This window comes from Sciurus vulgaris, assembly GCF_902686455.1.
Source record: "Sciurus vulgaris genome assembly, chromosome: X".
NCBI classification, from domain to species: domain Eukaryota; kingdom Metazoa; phylum Chordata; class Mammalia; order Rodentia; family Sciuridae; genus Sciurus; species Sciurus vulgaris.
In genome coordinates, this window is record NC_136471.1 from 10,687,536 (window position 1) to 10,709,223 (window position 21,688).

Here is a 21,688-nt window from a genome sequence, read left to right on the forward strand (position 1 = left end):
AATAGAGGTTTGCAGAGATTCTTGGGAAAATATATGCAATCTTATAATATCATATTAAAAGACACTTTTGTGGGTTTAATTTCACTGACCCCACAATGCAGCATGGTTGCCTAGCATTCATAGTGCTTCTTTATAGAATTCATCTGAAAAATAAGTTTAGTTATTAGAAGAAAGCTGTCTCTTGAAAAACTTGAAGGATAATATCCCATACATGTAATTTTACAAATTGCAAAGCACTTTCACATTGATTGCCCAAATAACTTTGTATATCAGGAGAAATCATAAGCAAAATACCTTGATGCTGTCACCTCTCTTCATGCTCTAAATGATGAAATGACTTGCTGAGATTTTCTCTGTAAAAGTAGGTAGAGCCAGGTGTAGGCCCCAGGCCTCAGGCTTCCTTGCTTTATGAGCGTTTTCCAATGCCACAACACACTTTCAACAGTACCACAGTACCTAGTAGCGAATATCATATCAAAATGAAGGTTGGGTTCCTTCCCCAATGTCTCAGCTGCCCAATTTCTCAGGATTCACAGACTCGGTAATACTTTATGAAGAAAGCCGACCATGAAGCTCTGAAAAATTCATTTATGAGGCTATGTGTAAGGTAGCATGGTTGGTTAGGATTTTTTTATTTGTTTAAAAAATATCAAAAGTCATTTTCAACAAGTGATATTTTAAAGCAGCCCATATTGTTCTTATTCTAATCACCATTAATCTTTATAAATATAATATCAAGTGCATGTTATTTGCAGGTATTAATGGATTCTTACAATGAGTCACATGAAACTGATTAACCATCTCCTGGTGACTCATTTGTTTATATGACTTCTCTTCCCCTTAAATCAAGTCAGTTTTTAGCAACAATCTCCTTGGTCATGTCTTTTGCTTTTTTTTTTTTTTTTTTTTTATCAGTGATGATCAGTCTGTTCTTTTTTTTTTTTTTTCTTTTTTTTTATTGTAAACAAATGGGATACATGTTGTTTCTCTGTTTGTACATGGCGTAAAGGCATACCATTTGTGTAATCATAAATTTACATAGAGTAATGTTGTTTGATTCATTCTGTTATTTTTTTCCCTTCCCCCCACCCCTCCCACCCCTCTTTACCCTCTATACAGTACTTTCTTCCTCCATACTTGCCCCCCTCCCTAACCCTAACTCTAACCCTAACACTAACCCTTCCCTCCCCCCCATTATGTGTCATCCTCCACTTATTAGCAATATCATTCGTCCTTTGGCTTTTTGAGATTGGCTTATCTCACTTAGCATGATATTCTCCAATTTCATCCATTTGCCTGCAAATGCCATAATTTTATCATTCTTTATGGCTGAGTAATATTCCATTGTATATATATACCACAGTTTCTTTATCCACTCATCAATTGAAGGGCATCTAGGTTGGTTCCACAGTCTGGCTATTGTGAATTGAGCAGCTATGAACATTGATGTGGCTGTGTCTCTGTAGTATGCTGATTTTAAGTCCTTTGGGTATAGGCCAAGGAGTGGGATAGCTGGGTCAAATGGAGGGTCCATTCCAAGTTTTCTAAGGAATCTCCACACTGCTTTCCAGAGTGGCTGCACTAATTTGCAGCCCCACCAGCAATGTATGAGTGTACCTTTCTCCCCACATCCTCGCCAACACCTGTTGTTGCTCGCATTCTTGATAATCGCTATTCTAATTGGGGTGAGATGGAATATTAGGGTGGTTTTGATTTGCATTTCTCTTATTACTAGAGATGTTGAGCATTTTTCCATATGTTTGTTGATTGCTTGTAGATCTTCTTCTGTGAAGTGTCTATTCATTTCCTTAGCCCATTTGTCTACTGGATTATTTGAATTCTTGGAGTAAAGTTTTTTGAGTTCTTTATAGATTCTGGAGATTAGTGCTCTATCTGAAGTATGATTGGCAAAGATATTCTCCCACTCTGTAGGCTCTTTCTTCGCATTGCTGATAGTTTCCTTTGCTGAGAGAAAGCTTTTTAGTTTGAATCTATCCCAGTGGTTGATTCTAGCTTTTATTTCTTGTGCTATGGGAGTCCTGTTAAGGAAGTCTGATCCTAGACCAACAAGGTGAAGATTTGGACCTACTTTTTCTTCTATAATCTGCAAAGTCTCTGGTCTGATTCCGAGGTCCTTAATCCATTTTGAGTTTAGTTTCGTGCATGGTGAGAGATATGGGTTTAGTTTCATTCTGTTGCATATGGATTTCCAATTCTCCCAGCACCATTTGTTGAAGAGGCTATCTTTTCTCCATTGCATATTTTTGGCACCTTTGTCTACTATGAGAAAATTGTATTTATTTGGGTTTGTGTCCGTGTCCTCTATTCTATACCATTGATCTACCTTTCTATTTTGGTTCCAATACCATGCCGTTTTTGTTACTATTGCTTTGTAGTAGAGTTGAAGATCTGGTATTGCAATACCCCCTGTTTCACTCTTCCTGCTAAGGATTGCTTTAGCTATTCTGGGTTTCTTATTCTTCCAGATGAATTTCATAATTGCTTGCTCTATTTCTGTAAGGTACATCATTGGGATTTTAATTGGAATTGCATTGAATTTGTATAGCACTTTAGGTAGTATGGCCATTTTGACAATATTAATTCTTCCTATCCAAGAACATGGAAGATCTTTCCATCTTCTAAGGTGTTCTTTAATTTCTTTCCTTAGTGTTGTATAGTTCTCATTGTAGAGGTCTTTCACCTCTTTTGTGAGATTGATTCCCAAGTATTTTATTTTTTTCGAGGCTATTGTGAATGGGCCAGTTTTCCTAATTTCTCGTTCTGAAGATTCATCACTTATGTATAAAAATGCGTTGGATTTATGGGCATTGATCTTGTAACCTGCTACTTTACTGAATTCACTTATGAGTTCTAAGAGACATATGAATTGCCTAAACTGAACGAGGAGGACATAAACAATTTAAATAGACCAATTTTAAGTACTGAAATAGAAGAAGTCATCAAAAGCCTACCAACAAAGAAAAGTCCGGGACCAGATGGGTTCTCAGCCGAGTTCTACAAAACCTTTAAAGAAGAGCTCATTCCAATACTTCTCAAAGTATTCCATAAAATAGAAGAGGAGGGAACCCTCCCAAACTCATTCTATGAAGCCAATATCACCCTGATACCTAAACCAGACAGAGACTCATCAAGGAAAGAAAATTTCAGACCAATATCCTTAATGAACATCGATGCAAAAATTCTCAACAAAATTTTAGCAAATCGCATACAAAAACATATTAAAAAGATAGTGCACCATGATCAAGTTGGTTTCATCCCAGGGATGCAAGGTTGGTTCAACATCAGGAAATCAATAAACGTAATTCACAATATCAACAGACTTAAAGTCAAGAATCACATGATTATTTCAATAGATGCAGAAAAAGCATTTGATAAAATACAGCACCCCTTCATGCTCAAAACACTAGAAAAAATAGGGATAGTGGGAACATTCCTTAACATTGTAAAGGCATTTATGCTAAGCCCATGGCTAATATCATTCTAAATGGTGAAAAACTGAAAGCATTCCCCCTAAAAACTGGAACAAGGCAGGGATGCCCTCTTTCACCACTTCTATTCAACATCGTTCTTGAGACTCTGGCCAGAGCAATTAGACAAACCAAAGAGATTAAAGGGATACGAATTGGAAAAGAAGAACTCAAACTATCCCTGTTCGCTGATGACATGATTATATATTTAGAGGAACCTGGAAATTCCACCAGAAAACTCTTAGAACTCATAAGTGAAGTCTTTTGCTTTTTTAAAAAAAATTTGATTCATTGTACACAAATGGGATATAACTTTCATTTCTCTGGTTGTACACAAAGTGGAGTAACACCGTTTGTGTAATCACACATGTACATAGGGTAATGATTTCTGTCTCATTCTATTATTTTTCCTTCTCCCCGTCCTCTCCCCACCCCTCATTTTCCTCTACACAACCCATCTTTCCTCCATTCTTGCCTTACCTCCTGCCCCGTCCCCCGCATTATGTATCATCATCCACTCATCAGAGAAAACATTTGGTCTTTGGTTTTTTTGACATTGACTTATTTCACTAAGCATGATATTCTCCAACTCCATCCATTTACCTGCAAATGCCGTAATTTCATTCTTCTTTACAGCAGAATAATATTCCATTTTGTATATATACCACAGTTTCTTTATCCATTCGTCTATTGAAGGACATCTAGGTTGGTTCCACAATCTAGCTATTGTGAATTGAGCTGCTACAAATATTGATGTGGCTGTGTTACTGTAGTATGCTGATTTTAAGTTCTTTGGTTATAAACCTAGGAGAGGGATAACTGAGTCAAAAGGTGGATTTATTCCAAGTTTTCTGAGGAATCCCCATACTGCTTTCCAGAGTGGCTGCACCAATTTGCAAGGTATGAGTGTACCTTTTCCCCCACATCCTCACCAACACTTATTGTTGCTTATATTCTTGATAATCGCCATTCTAATTGGGGTGAGATGGAATCTTAGTGTAGTTTTGATTTGCATTTTTCTCATTACTAGAGATGTTGAACATTTTTTCATATATCTGTTGATTGCTTGTAGATGTTCTGTGAAGTGTCTGCTCATTTCCTTAACCCTTTTATTGATTGGGTTATTTTTTATTTTTGGTGTAAAGTTTTTTGAATTCTTTATAGATTCTGGAGATCACTGCTCTCTCTGAAGTGCATGTGGTAAAGATTTTCTCTCACTCTGTAGGCTCTCTCTTCACATTGTTGATTGCTTCCTTTGCTAAGAAAAAGCTTTTTAGTTTGAATCTATCCCAATTATTGATTCTTACTTTTATTTTTTTATTTTTTGTGTTTTGGAAGTCTTGTTAAGGAAGCCAACATGATGAAGATTTGAGTCTACTTTTTCTTCTATTAGGTGCAGGGTCTCTGGTCTAATTCCTAGGTCTTTGATCCATTTTGAGTTGAGTTTTGTGCAGGGAAGAAATACGGTTTAAATAATAATGAATTCTCCCTTACTCTATAACATGATATATTTTTATATTACAGACATGTGAAACCTGTAATTCCACCCAAAAGCCTAGTGCTTTTACTCAGTATTTTAAGATTTAACAGTAGACTGCTGGAAACATGTTCTATTCTATTAGGAGCTCCTGACTTTAGCAAAATATCCTGGGAAGGCTTAACATAATTGATACATAATTATACATACAGAAAAGAAATAAGTAAGGTATAATCTGTAAGAGAGTAGATTTAGTGACTTTTGTTAATTTTCTAAATTTTAAAAGCAAATAATTCTCTGTTATTGTCCTAAGAGTTCAGCTCAATTGTATATAATACGCTCATCTGAAGCAACAAATCCAATATGAAGTGAGAAATTCTGTCTCAATCCATTACCTGGTCAAACTGTTGCCATTATATAATTTTCAAGATAACACACTGCTTATATTTTTAAGTCATCAGTTAGAAATCCACAACAGTTTCTCAGGACTACTGTAACAAAGTGCCACAAAGTGGATCTCCTCAATCAAGAGACGTGTATTGTCTCATGTTTCTGAGTCTTGGGGGCTAGAAATTCAATATCAGGGAGTGGGCAGGGCCTTCCTCCCTTTAAAGACCCTGAGAGAAGATTAGTCCAAACATTTTTTCTTCCAGCTCCTCATAGTCCCAGGCACAGCTTGACTTGTCACAGCATCACTCTAATCTCTGCCTCCATGGTCACATATCATACTCCCTGTGCATCTGTGTCTCTCTGAATCTTTTTCTTAGGACACAAGTAATTATGGACCCACCTTACTCCAGTATGAGCTCATTTTACTTAAACTAATTATATCTACAATGACCTTAACTCTAAATAACTTTACTTTCTGAGGTACTGAGGATTAAATCATCAACAATTTTTGGAAGGACAGAGTTCAACTTATAACAGAGCTTCATTCATATGGCTCAAAATTAAATGATCCAGTGAAAATACCTATTTTACCCTATGCCTTAAATGTAATTATAATTTCTTATATAAAAATTAATGATGTGTTCAAATTTCTTAGTATATTCTAATTTCTTGGTTTATTATAAAAATCTCTGAGTTTCTTTATATATAAATAGACAAATACAAATGTATATTCTTGTCTTCCCTCTTTTAAACACTAGACATCATACTAGAATATTATTCTTAATTTACACTTTCACTTAACAGGAATTTAGGAGACTTTTCTGAATAAGTAGTAACAGAGATAACTAAAGCTTATTAAGGGAGTATTAAAGGAGTTTGTGCATGGAAAGCTCATGAAAACCCTGTGAGGTGAGTTCTAGTATTGTCCCCATCTTACCTATGATGAAACTGATCCTTACTAAGTTGGTGTAATTCACCCAAGACTACACAGTTACTAAGTGGTAGAGCTGTGAGAGGAACCCAAGATTAAGCCTAATGTCATTGGACTAACATATTGCACTGAATTGTCACTCCAAAGAGCTTCCTCATACATTTTCAATACTAAAGTACTAGAAGCAAAAATAAAAATCAATAAATGGGTGGCATCATATTAAAAAACTTCCTCATAGCAAAGGAAATAATCAAGTGTGAAGAGAGAGCCTACAGAATGGGAGAAATTCTTTGCCACTGGCTCTTCAGATAGGACATTAATTTCCAGGATGGTAACACCAATTAAAAAAATAACCCAATCAATAAATGAGCAAAAGAACTGAACAGACACTTCTCAAAAGAAGAAATATGAATGGTCAACAAATGCATGAAAAATGTTCAATATCTCTAGCAACTAGAGAAATGCAAATTAAAACTACACTGAGTTTTCATCTCACTCCAGTCAGAATGACAATTATCAAGTATATAAGTAAAAATAAATGTTGGCAAGGGTGTGGCAGAAAGGTACACTCATACATTGTTGGTGGGACTGAAAATTAGCACAATCACTCTGGAAAGCAGTATGGAGATTCCTGAAAAAACTAGGAAGGGAACCACCATACACTCCTCGGGATATACTGGAAGAACTTTATTTATTTTTTTAAATTCATTTTTATTGTAAACAAATGGGATACATCTTGTTTCTCTGTTTGTCCATCAAGTACAGGCATACTATTTGTGTAATGATACATTTACATAGGGTTATGGTGTTTGATTCATTCTGTTATTTCTTTCTCTCCCCCACTCCTCCCACACCCCTTTCCCTCTATACAGTCCATCCTTCCTCCATTCTTGCCCCCTTCCCACCCCCTATAAGTGTCATCATCCACTTATCAGTGAGATCAATCATCCTTTGGTTTTCTGAGGTTGACTTATCTCACTTAGCACAATATTCTCCAACTGCATCCATTTGCCTGCAAATGCCATAATTTTATCATTCTTTATGGCTGAGTAATATTCCAAGTGTGTATATATATACATACACACACCATGGTTTCTTTATCCATTCATCAATTGAAGGGCATCTAGGTTGGTTCCATAGTCTGGCTATTGTGAATTGAGCAGCTATGAACATGGTTGTGGCTGTATCTCTGTAGTATGCTGATTTTAAGTCCTTTGCGTAGAGGCCTAGGAGTGGGATAGCTGGGTCAAATGGTGGTTCCATTCCAAGATTTTAAGGAACCTCCACACTGCTTTCCAGATTGGCTGCACTAATTTGCAGCCCCACCAGCAATGTATGAGTGTGCCTTTTTACCCACATCCTCACCAACACCTATTGTTGCTTGTGTTCCTGATAATCGTCATTCTAATTGGGGTGAGATGGAATCTTAGGGTAGTTTTGATTTGCATTTCTCTTATTACTAGAGATGTTGAACATTTTTTCGCATATCTTTTGATTGCTTGCAGATCTTCTGTGAAGTGTCTGTTCATTTCCTTAGCCAATTTGTTGATTGGGTTTTTTGTATTTTTCCTGTAGAGTTTTTTGAGTTCTTTATAGATTCCAGAAATTACTGCTCTATCAGAAGGATGAGCGGTAAAGATTTTCTCCCACTCTGTAGGCTCTATCTTCACATTGCGGATAGTTTGCTTTGCTGAGAGAAAGCTATTTAGTTGGAACCTGTCCCAGTTATAGATTCTTGCTTTTATTTCTTGTGCTATGGGAGTCCTGTTAAGGAAGTCTGATCCTAAGCCAACAAGGTGAAGATTTGGACCTACTTTTTCTTTTATAAGATGCAGGGTCTCTGGTCTGATTTCAAGGTCCTTGATCCATTTTGAGTTGAGTTTTGTGCAGGGTGAGAGATAGGGGTTTACTTTCATTCTGTTGCATATGGATTTCCAGTTTTCCCAGCATCATTTGTTGAAGAGGCTATCTTTTCTCCATTGCATATTTTTGGCCCCTTTGTCTAGTATGAGAAAATTGTATTTATTTGGGTTTGTGTCTGTGTCCTCTATTCTGTACCATTGATCTACCTGTCTATTTTGGTGCCGACACCATGCTGTTTTTGTTACTATTGCTTTGTAGTATAGTTGAAGTTCTGGTATTGCAATACCCCCTGCTTCACTCTTCTTGCGAAGGATTGCTTTAGCTATTCTGGGTTTCTTATTCTTCCAGATGAATTTCATGACTGCTTGCTCTATTTCTGTAAGGTACATCATTGGGATTTTAACTGGAATTGCACTGAATCTGTATAGCACTTTTGGTAGTATGGCCATTTTGACAATATTAATTCTTCCTATCCAAGAACATGGAAGATCTTTCCATCTTCTAAGGTGTTCTTTAATTTCTTTCTTTAGTGTTCTGTAGTTCTCATTGTAGAGGTCTTTCACCTCTTTTCTTAGAGCGATTCCCAAGTATTTCATTTTTTTTTTTGAAGCTATTGTGAATGGGGTAGTTTTCCTAATTTCTCTCTCTGAAGAATCATCCCTTATGTACAAAAATGCATTGAATTTATGAGCATTGATCTTATAACCTGCTACTTTACTGAATTCACTTATGAGTTCTAAAAGTTTCCTGGTGGGATTTTCAGGTTCCTCTAAATATATAATCATGTCATCAATGAGCAGGGATAGTTTGAGTTCTTCTTTTCCTATTTGTATCCCTTTAATTTCTTTGATTTGTCTGATTCTCTGGCTAGAGTTTTGAGAACAATGTTGAATAGAAGTGGTGAAAGAGGGCATCCCCGTCTTATTCCAGTTTTTAGGGGGAATGCTTTCAGTTTTTCACCATTTAGAATGATATTGGCCATGGGCTTAGCATACATGGCCTTTACAATGTTAAGGAATGTTCCCACTATCCCTATTTTTTCTAGTGTTTTGAGCATGGAGGGGTGCTGTATTTTATCAAACGCTTTTTCTGCATCTATTGAAATAATCATGTGATTCTTGACTTTAAGTCTGTTGATATGGTAATTACATTTATTGATTTCCAGATGTTGAACCAACCTTGCATCCCGGGGATAAAACCCATTCGATCGTGGTGCACTATCATTTTAATATATTTTTGTACGTGATTTGCTCATATTTTGTTAAGAATTTTTGTATCATGTTTATTAAGGATATTGGTCTAAAATTTTCTTTCCTCGATGTGTTTCTGTCTAGTTTAGGTATCAGGGTGATATTGGCTTCATAGAATGAGTTTGGAAGGATTTCCTCCTCTTCTATTTTATGGAATACTTTGAGGAGTATTGGAATGAGCTCTTCTTTAAAGGTTTTGTAGAACTCGACTTAGAACCCATCTGGTCCCAGACTTTTCTTTGTTGGTAGGCTTTTGATGACCTCTTCTATTTCATTGCTTGAAATTGATCTATTTAAATTGTGTATGTCCTCCTTGTTCAGTTTATGTAATTCATATGTCTCTAGAAACCTGTTGATGTCTTCGAAATTTTCTATTTTGTTGGCGTATAGATTTTCAAAATAGCTTCTAATTATGTTTTGTATTTCAATTGCGTCTGTTGTGATATTTCCTTGTTCATTCCAAATTTTAGTAATTTGAGTTTTCTCTCTCCTTCTCTTTGTTAGTGTGGCTTAGGGTTTATCAATTTTGCTTATTTTTTCAAACAACCAACTCTTTTTTGTTTGTTTGCTTGTTTTTTGTTTGTTTCCTTTTATTGTAAACAAATGGGATACATGTTGTTTCTCTGTTTGTACATGGCGTAAAGGCGTACCATTTGTGTAATCATAAATTTACATAGGGTAATGTTGTTTGATTCATTCTGTTATTTTTTCCATTCCCCCCACCCCTCCCACTCCTCTTTTCCTTCTGTACAGTCCTTCCTTCCTCCATTCTTACCACCCTCCTTAACCCTACCCCTAAACCTAACACTAACACTAAACCCTCCCACCCTCCATTATATGTCCTCATCCCCTTATCAGCGAGATCATTCTTCCTTTAGTTTTTTGAGACTGGCTTATCTCACTTAGCATGATATTCTCCAATTTCATCCATTTGCCTGTGAATGCCATAATTTTATCATTCTTTATTGCAGAGTAATATTCCATTGTATATATATGCCACAGTTTTTTTTAGCCATTCATCAATTGAAGGACATCTAGGTTGATTCCATAATCTGGCTATAGTGAATTGAGCAGCTATGAACATTGATGTGGCTGTATCTCTGTAGTATGTTGATTTTGAGTCCTTGGGGTATATGCCAAGGAGTGAGATAGCTGGGTCAAATGGTGGTTCCATTCCAAGCTTTCTGAGGAATCTCCATACTGCTTTCCGGAGTGGCTGCACTAATTTGCAACCACACCAGCAATGTATGAGTGTACCTTTTTCCCCACATCCTCACCAACACCTATTGTTGCTTGTGTTCTTGATAATCGCCATTCTAATTGGGGTGAGATGGAATCTTAGGGTACTTTTGATTTGCATTTCTCTAATTGCAAGAGATGTTGAACATTTTTTCATATATCTGTTGATTGCTTGCACATCTTCTTCTGTGAAGTGTCTGTTCATTTCCTTAGCCCATTTGTTGATTGGATTATTTGTATTCTTGGTGTAGAGTGTTTTGAGTTCTTTATAGATTCTGGAAATTACTGCTCTATCAGAAGTATGAGTGGCAAAGATATTCTCCCACTCTGTAGGCTCTCTCTTCACATTATTGACAGTTTCCTTTGCTGAGAGAAAACTTTTTAGTTTGAATCTATCCCAGTTGTTGATTCTTGCTTTCATTTCTTGTGCTATGGGAGTCCTGTTAAGGAAGTTTGATCCTAAGCCAACAAGTTGAAGATTTGGACCTACTTTTTCTTCTATAAGATGCAGGGTCTCTGGTCTGATTCTGAGGTCCTTGATCCATTTTGAGTTGAGTTTTGTGGAGGGTGATAGATAGTTGTTTATTTTCATTCTGTTGTATATGGTTTCCCAGTTTTCCAGCACCATTTGTTGAAGAGGCTATCTTTTCTCCATTGCATATTGTTGGCCCCTTTGTCTAAAATGGGAAAATTGTACTTATTTGAGTTTGTGTCCATGTCCTCTATTCTGTACCATTGATCTACCTGTCTATTTTGGTACCAATACCGTGACCTTTTTGTTACTATTGCTTTGTAATAGAGTTGAAGATCTGGTATTGCGATACCCCCTGCTTCGCTCTTTCTACTGAGGATTGCTTTAGCTATTCTGGGTTTCTTATTCTTCCAGATGAATTTCATAATTGCTTGCTCTATTTCTGTAAGGTACATCATTGGGATTTTAATTGGAATTGCACTGAATCTGTATAGCACTATAGGTAGTATGGCCATTTTGACAATATTAATTCTGCCTATCCAAGAACATGAGAGATCGTTCCATCTTCTAAGGTTTTCTTTAATTTCTTTCTTTAGTCTTCTGTAGTTCTCATTGTAGATGTCTTTCACCTCTTTCATTAGATCGATTCCCAAGTATTTTATTTTTTTCATTGTGAATGGGGTAGTTTTCCTAATTTCTCTTTCTGAAGATTCATCACTTATGTATAAAAATGCATTGGATTTATGAGCATTGATCTTATAACCTGCTACTTTACTGAATTCACTTATGAGTTCTAAAAGTTTCCTGGTGGGATTTTCAGGTTCCTCTAAATATATAATCATGTCATCAATGAGCAGGGATAGTTTGAGTTCTTCTTTTCCTATTTGTATCCCTTTAATTTCTTAAGTTTGTCTAATTGCTCTGGCTAGAGTTTCAAGGTCGATGTTGAATAAAAGTGGTGAAAGAGGGCATTCCTGCCTTGTTCCAATATTTATGGGTAACGCTTTCAGTTTTTCACCATTTAGAATGATATTGGCCATGAGCTTAGTGTAGATGGCCTTTACAATGTTAAGGAATGTTCCTACTACCAAAATTTTTTCTAGTGTTTTGAGCATGAAGGGATGCTGTATTTTATCGAATGCTTTTTCTGCATCTATTGAAATAATCGTGTGATTCTCAAAGAACCAACTCTTTTTTAATTTTTTCGATTATTTCTTGTGTTTCAATATCATGATTTCAGCTCTGATTTTAACTATTTCCTGTCTTCTACTACTTTTGGTGTTGCTCTGTTCTTCTTTTTCTAGGGCTTTGATCCGTAGTGTTAGGTCATTTATTTGTTGATTTTTTCTTCTTTTATTGAATGAACTCCATGAAACAAATTTTCCTCTAAGAAGTGCTTTCATAGTGTCCCAGAGATTTTGATATGATGTGTCTTTTTCTCATTTACTTCTAAGAACTTTTTAATTTCCATCCTGATGTCTTCTGTTATCCATTCATCATACAATCGCATGTTATTTAATCTCCAGGTATTGGAGTAGTTTCTGGTTTGTACTCTGTAATTTATTTCTAATTTCAATCCATTATGATCTGATAGAATTCAAGGTAGTTTCTCTATCTTCTTGTACTTGCTAAAATTAGCTTTGTGGCATAAGATATGGTGTATTTTAGAGAAAGATCCATGTGCTGTTAAGAAGAAAGTGTATTCGTTCTTTGTTGGATGGTATATTCTATAAATGTCTGTTAAGTCTAAATTATTGATTGTGCTTTTGAGATCTATGGTTTCTTTGTTCAATTTTTGTTTGGAGGATCTGTCCAGTGTTGAGAGAGGTGTGTAACAATCGCCCAGAATTATTGTGTTGTGGTCTATTTGATTTCTGTAATTGAGAAGGATTTGTTTGACGTATATGGATGAGCCACTGTTTGGGGCATAGATATTTATGATTGTTATGTCTTGCTGATTTATGCTTCCCTTAAGCAGTATGAAATGTCTTTCTTTATCCCTTTTGACTAACTTTGGCTTGAAGTCTGCATTATCTGATATGAGGATTGATACTCCAGCTCTTTTGCTGTATCCATATGCATGGTATGTTTTTCCTATCCTTTCACCTTTAGTCTGTGGGTATTTCTTTCTATGAGATGAGTCTCTTGTAGGCAGCAAATTGTTGGATCTTTCTTTTTAATCCAATCTGTCAGTCTATGTCTTTTGATTGATGAGTTTAGGCCATTAACATTCAGGGTTATTATTGAGATATGATTTGTGTTCCCGTTCATTTGGCTCATTTTTTTTTTTGACACAACTTGATTTCTCCTTTATTTGGTTGTTCCTTTAGGGTAGTTCCTCCCTTTGCTGATTTATATCGTTGTATTTCATCTCTTCCTCATGGAATATTTTGTGAGAATGTTCTGTAATGTCAGCCTTCTTTTTGTAAATTCTTTTAGCTTTTGTTTGTCATGGAAGGATTTTATTTCATCATCAAATCTGAAGGTAAGTTTTGCTGGGTATAAGACTCTTGGTTGGCATCCATTTTCTTTTAGAGCTTGAAAAATGTTGTTCCAGGCCCTTCTAGCTTTTAGGGTCTGAATTGAAAAATCTGCTGATATCCGTATTGGTTTCCCCCTGAATGTAATTTGGTTCTTTTCTCTCACAGCCTTTAAAATTCTGTCTTTATTTTGTATGTTAGGTGTTTTCATTAAAATGTGTCTTGTTGTGGGTCTATTGTAATTTTGTGTATTTGGAGTCCTATAAGCCTCTTGTACTTGATTTTCCATTTCATTCTTCATATTTGGGAAATTTTCTGATATTATTTCATTGAATAGATTGTTGATTCCTTTGGCTTGTTTCTCTGTGCCTTCCTCAATCCCAATAATTCTTAAATTTGGCCTCTTCATGATATCCCATAGTTCTTGTAGATTCTGTTCATGATTTCTTACCATCTTTTCTGTTTGGTCAACTTTGTTTTCAAGATTAAATATTTTGTCTTGAATGTCTGAGGTTCTGTCTTCCAGGTGTTCTATCCTATTGGTTATGCTTTCTATGGAGTTTTTAACTTGGTTTATTGTTTCCTTCATTTCAAGGATTTCTGTTCGTTTTTTTTTTCAATATCTCTAACTCTTTATTGAAATGATCTCTTGCTTCCCGTATTTGCTCTTTTAACTGTTGATTGGTGTGATCATTTAATGCCTGCATTTGCTCTTTCATCTCCTCCTTCAATGCCTGCATTTGCTCTTTCATCTCCTTGTTTGCTTCCCTTATTGTTTTAATTATGTACATTCTGAACTCCCTTTCTGACATTTCTTCTGCTGTGCTGTCATTGGGTTTTATTGATATAGTATCTAGGTTTGTTTCGGACATTTTCTTCCCTTGTTTTCTCATATTGGTCAGATGCCAGTGGGACTCTGTGATATTGCAGATTTCCTCTATTGACTCATATGGTCTCTGTAGATTTCCAATAACTCACCTCTTAGCCTTCAGTAGCCTGAGGTCTTGGAGGAACTTGATAATGGGGTGCTCCATTAGGAAGCTGGCCTTCTAGGGGTGGTGGCCTTCAGGTCGTGTATATACCCTGGTGGCTCTGAGTTGTTCCCGAGTCTCTCAATACCTCTTCTTCTTGACTCCTGGGTCTTGTCAAAGGTCCTCTAGTCTCCTTTAGGTGTCTCAGGAAGGGAGTTGCCCTTCCAATGATGATGGCCATGCACTCAGAAGTAATTCAAAATCCCTGCACCAACCTATAAAGAAGCCTCTGGCTATCTCTGTGATGGCAGCAAACCTCGGTGTGGTGGTTGGGCGGGGTTGTTCAGTGGTGGTGTGTGTCTTTGGTCTGGTGGTTGGGCGGGCTGGCTACCCACAGCCCAGCTCCACAAGTCAGGCAGGTTGGGTGCCCACCTGCTACCTCCAGGATGCAAGCAGCCTGACTCGCCTGCCAGCTCGCTCTGTGACTGCGATCAACCAGTGATGGCACCAACCTAGGTGCAGGGCTCAGGGGAGGTCCTGGAAGAACTTTAAATCGCCATACTACAGTGACACAGTCACATCGATGTTTATAGAAACACAATTTACAATGACTAAGTTATGAAGCCAGCCTATCTATTAACAGATGAATGAATAAAGAAAATGTAGTGTATATACACAATAGAATATTACTCAGCCATAAAAAAGAATGACTTTATGACTTTTGCTGGTAAATGGATGGAATTGGAGATTATCATGCTAAATGAAATAAGCCAGTCCCTAAATTCAGTCTAATGCTTTTTGTGATATGCACAAGATAATCCTAAATAATGGGGGGGGATAAAAAAAGAATAAATGTAAGATCAAAGGAGTAGACAAAGAGAATGAAAGGAAGGGAGGAGGGATGGGATAGGGAAAATCAGTAGAATGAATCTGACTTAATTTTCCAATGTATATTTATGAATATAAAATCTCACAATCATGTACATTCACAAGACACTAATTTTAAAAAATGTATAAATAAATAGATCAGTAGAGTAGAGGGAAGGGAACAGGTGGGAGGAAGGGAGGGGAAGGGTAAATACTTCTCCTTCCAATTCGGAACAAATTATTTTCTGTGCTTTTATTATTATGTCATAGTATATTCTATTGTCATGTATAACTAAAAAGAACCAGTTTTTTAAAAAAAGCAAAAATAGTGAGATCATAATTCCAGTTAATTTCAGCAAGTCATTTTACCTTTTGGAACTTTACATGGAATGTGGTCAAAGTTATCTAGCTATTTTCCTGGCAATTCACATTTGTATTGTTTTAAATCATTGCTTTATGAATGAGTTTGTAATGAGTAACCTCATGTATATATCTTTTTACATACACAGAGAAATATGTATGAGCTCCTTTCACAAAGTGGAGTTGTTGGTCAAATGATATACGCATTTGAAATTTTGATATATATTGAAAAATTTCATTCCAATCTGTACCCTAACTAGCAAAGAATGAATGTATCTATTAACATAGTTTTGAAAAATACTAAAATGAGGACAATACTAGAATTCACCTCACAGGGTTTTTGTATCACCAAGACATTTGGTCATAGCCAACTTGACAGTTTAAGCATAACTTTCAAGTAGTTGGCCATGGATTTCTTGTATTATGTGTCAGCGTGGTCAGTCATCTCTTCTATATCAAAGGAGATTAATTCCAAGAGATAAAAGGACATATTTTTCTCTCAGGGTGTCAGTTTTTTCCTTGTAATGTTTTTATTTCTTATTTTTATTTAGTATCATGATTTTAACTTTACAAGTTTTGCTTATATTTCATGAAATAAAATTCATCAATAACTTTTAAAATAATTTATTTTTTTCATTGACAAATTTTACTTGTGTCTATTTATAGGGTATGGTGCAAAATTATCTATACATGCTTTGTGCAAAGATTAAATCAAGGTAATTGGCATATCCATCAAATCACCACCTTAATTTTTGTGGTGAGAATTTTAAAAATTTATTAGTTCAGTAACTTTGAAATATATACTGCATTAACATTAACTGTGATTACCATGAGTGCAATAGAATATTAAAATTTGTTCCTCCCTTTCAACTGAAACTCATTTCTTTTTAGGTTTTTCTGATTTCAAACTATAGATCTAATTGCCTCTCCCACTCCCCAGACTTTTATGAAATATTTGGCAAAGAATTACATATATATATATATATGTATATATATATACAAATATGTATGTATGGAATACAATGTTTCAGTATATATTTACATTGTGAAAAGATTAAGTGAAGCTCAGAAAACACGACTATTATGTCATATATTTATCAGTATTCTGTGTAAAATATTTAAATCTACTCTTTTAGCAATTTTGAAATATAAAATATATTATTATTTATTATAGTCACCATTCTTTACAATGGACCACTGAAGGTTGTTCTTCCTATCTGATTAAAACTTTAAACCCTTTGATCAATATCTGCCTATCTGCTGCCCTTCCTCAGTCTTTGGTAACCACCCTTATACTCTTTATCTCTACAAGATATCTATAAAATATCATGAATTTATTTGTTTTTCTGGACTTGACTTATCTCACTTAACAGAATGTCACCTATGTTTATCCCTGTTGTCCTGAATGGCAGGGTTTAATTCTTTTTATGGCTCAATAATATTCCATTATGCACATTTTTTTTATCTATTTGTATACTGATAAACATTTATGTTGCTTTTATATACTGACTATTGTTAATAGTGCTGAATTGAACATGGGTATGCAGGTATCTCTTCATCTTATTCATTTCAATTCCTTTAGATAGGCACCCAGATTGGAATTTCTGGATCATAAGGCAATTCTATTTGTAATTTTCTGAGTATCCTCCATATCATTATCCATAATGGTCCTTAATTATCATAACATTATATTTTATTTTTCATCTTCTCATAGAATTAGTTCCTTTCCAGTACTCTTGCAGAATGTTCTGCATTTACATTTTTTTTCTGTGGAACATTATAATTGCTTTTTCCTCTTTTTCCACCAAATAGTGTTGGTGTTTCCATTGAGTTTCTATTAAATTAATGTAGGAAACATTATTAAGATTATGTTTTTACAATTCCTATTCAGGGATTATATATTGCCTATTTTCTTTTTTATCATTCAAGAGTGGTTTTACAGTTTCCTTTATATAAAACTTCCCTAATACTTTTAACATTTTCCTACATATTTTATCTTTTTGTTGGTATTGGTAAGGTGTGATTTCTTGTAATGTTTTCTATTCCATTAAAACAACAAATCAAATAGTTGCACATATGAAACTTGTTTATTCAGCATGTTATGTTGCACCTCTCAGTATTACTAATTTTTGTTACTTTTTTCCAATTAATTTTTATTAGTTTTCTATAAATGCCATTGCATCATTTCAAAATAGGGATAATTTTATTTCCTCTTTCTCAATTTGTATCTAAATTATTTCACTCACTCAATTGTTTTAGGAAGATTTTCCAATATAACATTAAATAAAATATTAATAGTGGAAATTCTGAACTAACTACATTAGTGGGAATGCATCAAGTATTTCTCCATTAAACTTAATGCTACCTTTTGTCATGAGAATTTTATTATAATAAGAAAATATACATGCATCCTTCTTTTGTTAGCTTCCAAATTAATAGTTTATTCAGTTGTGCCACATGAATTCCAGCATTTGTATGGAGTCAATCAAAATTTTTCTTAGATCTTCTATGATGATGGATTCAATTAGTAGATTTTCTGTTACTATACTGTCCTTGCACCTGTGAAATAAACCCCACTCACTCACTGTGAATTTGTTCTTTTGATGTCCTATAGAATTGCTAATATTGCATGTTGAATTTTTTTCATTACTCATTATTGATTTGAACCCAGGAGCTCTTTCCACTGAGTTACATCCCTAGACCTTTTTATTTTATTTTATTTATTTTTGAGACAAGATCTTGCTAAATTGCCAAGGTCAACCTTGAATTTACCATCCTCCTCCACATTCCCTGCTAGGTAAGTCATCCCAGAAGATAAGGAACAAATTAAGTAGCTGAAATCACATTGATTATTAAATCAATCTCAAGTACAAAGTGAGAAATTGGGGACAGTAGATAAAAGATCATCACAGGAGAATATTCAAGTGGAATGGAAATCCCACAGTAATTAATTCAGGAGTTGTTATGGTTTGGATATAAAGTGACTCCCAAAGACTCATGTATTGAAGCCTTGGTCCCCATGCAACAATGTTCAGAGGTGAGACTTTTAGGAAATGATTGAATCATGATAGCTGTCACCCCATCAGTTGGTCAATACATTGACAAATTCATTATCCAAAAGCATTATTTGGGAGATGGTGGAAACTTTTAGGGGGCTGGGACCTGGTTGGAGGAAGTAAGTCTAGGGGTATTACTTGACAGGATATTTCTTGTCACTACCCTTTTCTCTCTCACTCTCTCTGCTTCCTAGCTGTCATAAAGTGAGCAGCTTTGTTGTGCCACACCCTTCTGCCATCATGTTCTACCTCTCTTTGGGCCCAAAGTAATGGAGTCAGCTGAGCGTGCACTGTAACCTCTAAAACCATAAATCAAAATAAATCTTTCTTCCTTTAAGTTGTTCATGTCAGGTATTCTAGTCTCAGTGATGAAAAACCAACCAAAACAGGAATCATATATAATTGCCACCTCTCCATGCACATTACTTATCTCTGTGTAAATAAGATTACCAGCTTTTTTTCTTTTTTGATACTGGAGATTGAACCCAGGGATGTTTTGCAACTGAACCACATCCCCATCCATTTATTTTTTATTTTGAGACAAGGTCTCACTAAGTTGCTTAGTGTCTGCTAAGTAACTGAAGCTAGCTTTGAACTCGTGATCCTCCTGCCTCAGTCTCTTGAGTTGCTAGGAATACAGGCATGCACCACTGAAGCCAGCCACACATTTTTTAGGATGAACATTGGACAAATATTACCTGGGACTGTCACATATTTCCTCAATCACAGAAAAGTAGTTATGTAAGAGTGCCTAAGACTGGATATAGCTCTAGGTATCCAACTAGCATGGTCAACAGCTGTGAATTTTACACACATTTTGTTAGTAAAGCACATGTGGGACCATAACAATCAAATTTGGTATCGCCATGGGTGGTCAATTTAAAAATGGCATGGTCAATTTGCCGGGGGAGATCCAAGATGGCGGACTAGAGGGAGGCTGCGTTCCTTGTCTCTCGTAATGCCAGATTCAAGCAGAGGATATCTGTTTCTCGGTGAGGCAGTTTTTGCTGCTTATCGATCCCCTGGTGTTTTCCCATTTGTCTGCTGTGATGACCTGCAGTCTGCCAGCATATCGATGCCTTTTTTGAGAGTAGATTGCTCACTGTCAGGAGTCTATCATCCGCCATTTGCCTGCATCTCGCCTGTCCATCACCTGCCTTACTCCTATCCATCACCCAACGCTCAAGGTTCACCTCGCGATCGTCCAGTCAGCAAACTGATCACCAACTGCCAGTGGAGCACGAGCTGTCTGCTGTTGCCTGGAAGTTCACTGCTACAGTACCTGCAGGTTTGATTACACGTGGCTGCTGCCATTTTGAGACAACAGCCAGGCCCCATAGGACTCATGGCCGGACTGACTGAGTCCCATCTCCAGGATCCCTCAGCCTGACCGATCACTCCCTGCCTCTGGGGCCCTCATCGACTGACTGCTCCCTGCTGCCAGGACCCCCAGGCCAACTGACTGTGCCCTATCACCGGGACCCCAGGCGGACTGATTGCACCTGGCCTCCAGGAACCCACAACCACACCAAACACCTGGGACCTCCAGGACCCCTGCTGAACCAACTGCATCCCGTCTCTAGGACCTCCAGCTGACCACGTCCACCCCTGAGCTGCAGCTCCCCATTTGCCAACACATTTCAAAGCCAGAGCAGCTATTTTGGATAATCCTGGAAGCCGTAGCTCTGATCTTTGGGTGGGGCAAATCCCACCTGAGATGCCTGCTGGAGGCTTGAAGCTCATTGTCAGGTACCTCTCATACATCAGGCTACTGAACACTGGGAGGTTTCATTAGTATATGACTGTTATACAGTAGATTTTCTTTTTTCTTCTTTTTAAAAAAATTTGTTTTTATTTCTTTCCTTTTCTTTCTCTCTTTTCCTTTTGTTTACCTGTTCCCTCAGAGTCTCGTTCTCCCTTTTTTGCATGCTAACATCCGATTTCTTTTGATTACACTCTCACTCTTTCTATTTTCTAGAACTTCTATATATTCTTTTCTTATCCCATTAACAGCCACATTCTACATCCCTCTGCATCCTCTTTGTCCTCCATTAGAAACTGCAGACCTTATTGCAAACTTGTTTGTTTTACCGAATATAATATTTGAACTTACTTTGTTTATTGTGACAATTTTATTATTGTCCCCATAGGGGCTATTTGGTCTAGGATTGCATAGTGTCTGATTTGGGCACTGCTAATATTGATCTCCCCTTAAAGAAAGGGTTTTGGAAACCTATAGAGCCACTATAACCCTATGGGGGAAATCTGCAATACCCCAGATCTGCACTGCTAGAGGGGAAGATACATGAACAACATGAAAAAACAAAGGAAGAAAATGATCCAAAAAAATCTAGATTCTATAGTAATATAATCCAATGACAGTATGTTAGAAGAAATGTCAGAAAAGGACTTCAGATAATACATGATTAAGATGATTCACGAAGCAATGGATGAGATAAGAGAGCAAGTGCAGGCAATGAATGATAATACCAATAAGCTGAAAGAACACCTGCAGAAAGCAAAAGATCATTTCAACAAAGAGATAGAGATTCTCAAAAACAAAACAAAACAAAACAAAACAAAAACAAAAGGAAATCCTTGAAATGAAGGAGACAATAAACCAAATAAAAAACTCAATGGAAAGCATCACCAAAAGACTAAACCACTTGGAAGACAGAACCTGAGACAATGAAGACAAAATATTTAATCTTGAAAGTAAAGTTGCCCAAACAGAGAAGATGGTAAGAAATCATGAACAGAATCTCCAAGAACTATGGGACATCATGAAAAGACCAAATTTAAGAATTATTGGGATTGAGGAAGGCACAGAAATACAAACCAAAG

General features: G+C 36.2%; 1 protein-coding gene across 1 annotated transcript in view; it reads left to right on the forward strand.

Annotated features, from left to right (window-relative positions):
* Positions 1-15,063, forward strand: part of LOC306651046 (26S proteasome non-ATPase regulatory subunit 5-like) — a gene marked incomplete at its 3' end in the record, with an annotated part of 221,764 nt that extends 206,701 nt beyond the window's left edge. The window contains 1 exon segment of the mRNA XM_079123592.1: positions 14,873-15,063. Within this exon segment, the coding sequence (XP_078979718.1) occupies positions 14,873-15,063 (191 nt within the window).
* Positions 15,064-21,688: the final 6,625 nt, after the last annotated feature.